At 51.9% G+C, this 6,000-nt stretch overlaps 1 protein-coding gene across 1 annotated transcript in view; it reads right to left on the bottom strand.

Moving 5' to 3' along the window:
* Positions 1 to 3,604: 3,604 nt before the first annotated feature.
* Positions 3,605 to 6,000, bottom strand: part of SLCO2A1 (solute carrier organic anion transporter family member 2A1) — an 83,491-nt gene continuing 81,095 nt past the window's right edge. Inside the window, exon 14 of the mRNA XM_043474372.1 lies at positions 3,605 to 5,572. Within this exon, the coding sequence (XP_043330307.1) occupies positions 5,452 to 5,572 (121 nt within the window). The 3' untranslated portion in view covers positions 3,605 to 5,451. The remainder of the gene's footprint in view (positions 5,573 to 6,000) is intronic.

The following is a 6,000-nucleotide window of genomic DNA, read 5'->3' as shown; positions in this document are numbered from 1 at the left end:
AGTGACTGCCTCTCCAGAGGTGACCCCAGCTCTCCTTCATGTACCTTGCATTCTTATGCAAGAATGTCTTCTCTTGCATCTTGTGGTTTCTTGAAATCTAATTCATCTTGTAAGGATGGATCAAGCCCCTTCTCTGATCTCTCAGTTGAATGCACTCTCAGCCTTTGTACCTAATTCTTGCTTCTAATTATGTGACCTTGGAGGTGAGGGACCATATGCGCATCATCTTTTGTCCTCATCTATGTTGGGGACTAAGTGAATAAATAAAAGCACAAGGCAGCTGGGAGGGGTCTTGTTTTCTCCATTTGGAGGACAGGACTAGTCATACTGGCCTTTCAGGGCTGGTGGAAGCTCTGGCTGAGATTCCTCCACTGGGGATCGACTCACCTCTCTTCCTCCTTAGGGCCTTTCTCTGGTTCTTCAGCCTTCCTGAGTCTTCGGTCCTTTGCCCCAGCAAATCTCACCCCAGGAGACCCCTCCCCCAACCCCACATTTCCTGTCACTACACCATCCTCTTCCTCTGAGCCGACCTCCCTTCTCACCTCCTCTTTTTCCTGCAAACTGCCTGCAGGTTCAGCCTTGCCTCAAAATCATCTCCTTGCCTTTGGGGACCCAATATTCACGTCGCCACCTTCAGAGAACTTTCTTCTGGCTGTACCCCCTCCCCCAAGGCCTGGCAAACTTTGCTTAAGTGCGGCAGTGAGCACCTGTGTCCATCCAGGTTTGCCCCAGTGGTGGAGGAGCCGAGCATTTGTCCAGCATATCCGCTTTCTGTCTCTTCTGAGCTCACAGAAGGATTATCCTTCCCCATCTCTGTGGCAGTTAGGCAGCAACAGTGACTAGTTCTGGCCAAGGGGCTGGAAGCAGAGGGGAAGCATGTAACTTCTGGGCCAGAAGTTTCCTTAGCGGTGCAAGACCTTCAGAGACTTCCTGGCACTGCCTCATCCATCTGGCAGTGTGTGATGAGAAGGGGGTACTGAGCCACTGCCCCGCGAGTCACCCAGACTGATGGTGGACTTCAGGTGAGCAAGGCGTGCACTCCTGTGGTGTCATGAGACGATTGGTGAGGTTGGTTTGTTTCCCAGCACACCCAAGCCTATCCTGAGTTTCCAGTTAAAGCAGTTTGTTAAATGAGTGGATGGTGTGAGCTGTAAAGATCTGTGTACATTTTAGTCACTGTCATCAAGTGGTAGCAGGTGCCTGGGGGGGCAGGGACTTCATCACACTGCGGTGACCCCCTGTGTGGTGTGGCCACAACACGGCGGGGTGGGGGTAGATCGGAGTGGATGAGTGAGCAGGGTGTGTCGTGGGAGAAAAGCTTTCTCTCACTTATAATTTGCCAAGGGCTTGCCCACAACCTGTATACATATTTAATCTCTGATGAAAGGTTATAATGAATTTTGTGCTGTTGGCAGGAGACGGACATTTCTCCCAGGTATTTGGTTCTTATGGTTGTAAAAAGATAGTGTTTCTCTGTTGGATTCACAGGGGAGTTTTTTTGTTTGTTTTCTTTCTCTTTTCTCTCTCTCTCTCTCACACACACACAGCCCCTGTCAATCTCTGGGAATCTGTAATATAATATTTTAATAATGGTTTGATACTGACTGGATTCAGCCCCTGGATTAACTGTATCTCTCCATCTTTGAAAGCAGCTGGGGAAAATCACAATGTGGCTTTGTTTCCTAAGCAAAACCCTGCTGACTCGTCACCAAGTGGGGGGTGTCTCCTAGAAGGTCTGTCTGCCTGTAGCTCTTCCAAGGCTTTTTCTCTTGAAAGCCTTTTTCTCTTTGTCCCTTTTCTCTGTGACTCTTTAAACTCGTGCTGCTATAGGGCTGACGTGGTCCTGCTTAATGAACAGCTATAATGTTCTTGTTACCTGAATAGAAGGTGGGTAAGTGAAATATTACCTGTTCTCTCCACGTCCATTAACGACTTTACCTGGCCCTCACTAGATTCCCCCACCTCTGTCTTGTGGTCCAGTGGCCCTCCATGGGAACGGACACAGCAGGGGAGCTGGAGCAGAGAGGGCTGGACAGCCTGGTTGGAGTCCAGGCCCAACCAGTTATTATTTGCATAAAGTTCATCACATGGTTACTTCCTGAAGCTCAGATTCCTCATCTTCAAATGGAGTCTTAACACCAATCTGGCCTCCAACATGGAGCTATGGCAAAGATCACCCAAAAGGGCTTTGGGCCAAAAGATAATTTATGGAGATATGGTATTTAATTCTATTGCATTTTCCCTCTCCTGTGCCAAAAAGGTTCAAGGAAGGGTGAGACAAAAAGGTTCCTGCAGACCCTTCCTTTGCTGGCTTTTTCATTCAGCCGCTGAAGGGCTGGCAGGGGAGTGGGTTTCCTAGACTGGATGGGGGTAGAGGGGCATCACTGGGGTACACAGGACCTTAGTCTTGGGGTCCAACCTCTGCAGAGTTTCCAGGCTCAGGGAAGAAACCAGGCTTCTAGGGGCCTCAGACCAGGAAGGGACCAAAGACCCACAGTGGCAGGACCCAAGGACATGTGGATGGCTCTGAGAGCCAAACCAAGGCTGATTGATGTTGAATTTCCAGCCAGGCAGCACCATGAGGACCTGAAGTCAGACACAACCAATATAAAGAAATGACTGTGATGCATTTTGCACTTTCAAGCTTGTAGAGGGAGAATTCCACTCTCAGGATTGATAGAACATAATATGCATGTGGGCTTTTGCATTGTTTTCCACATCCACTAGCCCCTGGTTGGAGCCACCCAGGAAATCAGAGTCACCTGATTCCTCCACTCATATTGGAGCTGACCAAAGGCCTATTGTCAGTTTCTCAGTAGTCCAAGCAGAAGTGGGCATCCCTAAGGCTCTGATGACCCCCACACAGGGTTTGACAACCACCCGCATCAGCCTCACACAAAGGACCTGTTAAAAATGCCACTCCTGGTTTCCCTTCAGCCCCATATAAATAGCCTCTGGGGCAGGGTGGAGAGGGTTGGGAATCTGCACTTTATTTTATTTAGTTCTTAAAAATATTTATTTCACTGTGCTGGGTCTTAGTTGCGACACGTGGGATCTAGTTCTCTGACCAGGGATCGAACCCAAACCCCTGCATTGGAAGTGCAGAATCTTAGCCATTGGACCACCAGGGAAGTCCCAGAGATCTGCATTTTAACAACACACTCTATGAGAGTCCAACACTCAAGGAAGCTTGTTAAGCTTTGCACCTGAAGGGAAATGAAGGTAACATCACCACAGGTCCTGCAGGCAGATTTGCTGTAGGGTGGTTGTACTGGCTGTGACCAAGTGATCAGTGATGATTATGATATTAATTCCACTTCATATCATGGACTTAGCTGTCTGTGTCCTACCCCACTTCTGCATATAAACTCAAGGGCAGGGATCAGAGACTCTAAGAGCCCAGCACTGTGGGGTCTTGACTGAAGGGACTTCACTGAAAGGACAGGAGGCACCTGCTGCTTCTCTGTACCAGCAGGATAAGTTGAGAGTAGCATCACCTCCCATCCCCATGGTCTTAGGCCCCCAAGGATTGGGCAAGGGACAGTCTCTGGCCAGAACGTATAGGTTCTGTCTGCTCTCTAGCAAATATACATGACAGTACAAATTCATGACCAAGTTACATTATATTAATAGAAATATCAAAATAGAAAAAAGGCTTGGAATAGCAACCATCTTCTAGAATCTGAAGGCTGGCATTCATTGTTCATGAGCTCAGCGAAAGGCAGTGCCTTCAGAATTTGGTTAAATTGCAGAGAGAAGAACCAGGGTTAGTTGCAGAGAATCATTTTCCAAGCATGACCACTGAAAGGGCTGAAACTGGCTTCGGAGGTTGCATGGAGCTTCCCTTCCTGAGTGAGATCTGTGGAAAAGAGCTGGTGGCTTTGGAATCAGGCTGTCTGTGACAGTGACTTTCATAAAGACTTCATTCAGGCCATGGCACTGTGGCCACCGACATTCCGTCATACGAGGCCTTTCCAGAGGTGGCTTCTGGAAGGGTCTTCTAAGAGCAGTGGCACTCAAGAGACCTGCATGTGACCACGACCGACGTCCAGCAGCTCCAGAGGACATGGTAAGTCAGCTCCCCATGTGGTAAAGCCCAGGAGCAGACTCAGCATGGTGGGGCGTGGACAGCCAAGGTTCTGTTGATAATCTCCAGGTTCTTGCTGTGTGTCCCCCACCCTGCCCAGGGAGCCTGCTCTGGGCGGAGGCCTTAGTGTAGATGGAGGGCAGGGAAGCTCCAGGGAGAACCATGCCCCAGTGCTGCCTTGCACAAAGTTGGTCTCCAATAAATATTTGTGGATGAAAGGAGTCCTTTGTTGGCTTCTGACTCTGAACCTCCACCCAGGGCAGCAGCACCTCTCAGCCCAAGCCCGGGGAAGGCACGCACCTCTCTGGAGGCAGTGAGAAGAGGCTGAGAAAATGCTAATAAGCACAAGCATGTTCAAAGCCAGGGAAGTCCACCTCTCGGGCCTCTACTCTATGGGCTACCGGAGGCCAGACAGCTTGACGGCTTTTGACATTTGCTGGACTTCATAACCTGACTGCTGACATCCCTGACAGCCTCTCTTTACTCCATGACCCACAGGCTAGAGTCCAGATGGGGAAATCCATGTGAAGCCACCGCGTCTGCACCTGAGTCAGCTTAGGGGAGGTGGTCTTCCCATCACTCTGAGATGAGGCGTCCTGTCTCCCCACTGTGGGGTGGGGGCTGGGTGTCATGGCCATCCATAACCAGCCACAGGTCTGCAGCACCGTGTGACTTTCTTAGTGTGAGAGATACTCCTGGAAAGACGGAGATAAACCTACACAGACCCGGGTACAGAAGAGTCTACAGTTAACGTGAACACCATTTGGATGGCCTGTCTTCAGGTGTTAGTCCGAGCTCTGGTCCTGAGCGTGGGTAACTGAGAGGACCAACTGGCCATACTTCCCGATGTGAGAGCTTCCAAAGCAGCCTCTTGGGCAGGAAGCAAGGATCGGAGTGGAAGCAAGTCAGCCCTTCCTGGGCTCTGTACTGGGGCTGAACCCAGATACAAAAGGGACTGCAGCCAGCCGCCCCCTCCCCTAGCCTGGCTCTGGTCAGTAATAACTCAGCCCCCTCCCTCCCGCCTCTGGGCAGATACCCAGAGTCTCCCCACAGAGAAACCACAGAGCTAGTGAGGGGTCGGCGGGGCTGCCTCAGTGAGCATCCCCATCGCGCAGGATGAGACTGGGCCTGGGGGGGGCCTCGCCCAAGGGGCCAGGAGAGACCCAGCCCTCCAGCTCCGTGCCCACCGGGCCCATGGGCACCCTTGGTGGGCTCTGGGAGGAGGAGACAGGGAAGGCAAACGGTGACGGGGTTTTCTTTCTCATTTACGAAACAGAAAGGAGGCGGCGTGTTAACGTTAGTAAATATGGCCAGGTGTGGGGGCAGGTCCCTCTCAGGAGCAGGGCAGCAGCTGAGGCCGAGGGTCAGATGAGGCTGGCAGCCTTCTCCTGCACATTGTACTCCTTGTTCTTCTTCACCCGCCAGCTGATGAAGATAAGCAGTGCCGCGCCCAGAGCCTTGTAGGCCACCTGCAGGCCCAGATACCTGTGGGGCAGGAGGCAGGACACGTGAGGGGTATGCAGGCTGTGTGGCCAGGACCACTGAGAAGAGCAGAATCATTGTCCCAGTGGCCCCGGGGTCATGTGTCATCACCACTCAGGTAAGGATCTGTCCCCACCTGAGGGGGAACCACCTTCCTCATTCCTTTTGTCCACAAGCCTAGAGAGGCTTGTAGGACGGAGCTATGTGGGACTCCCAGTCCAGTGCGCCTGGTTGTCACTCTCTCTGGCGCCCCCCAGAGGGCCAGTGAAACACTGCAGCATCTGGGAGGGTGCTGTGTCCCAGCACAGCCAGGAGGGGGTGCCTTCTCCCTGCCCTCTTGGTCTGCCCCACTCCTGGACTTCTGTGCCCCTCCCACACCATTTCCAGACCCTGTCCAGTCCCCTGCAGCCCACTCTGCCCACTTTGTTTGT

This window comes from Cervus canadensis, chromosome 7 (genome assembly GCF_019320065.1).
Source record: "Cervus canadensis isolate Bull #8, Minnesota chromosome 7, ASM1932006v1, whole genome shotgun sequence".
Classification (NCBI taxonomy): domain Eukaryota; kingdom Metazoa; phylum Chordata; class Mammalia; order Artiodactyla; family Cervidae; genus Cervus; species Cervus canadensis.
This window is presented reverse-complemented; position numbering and strand designations above follow the sequence as displayed.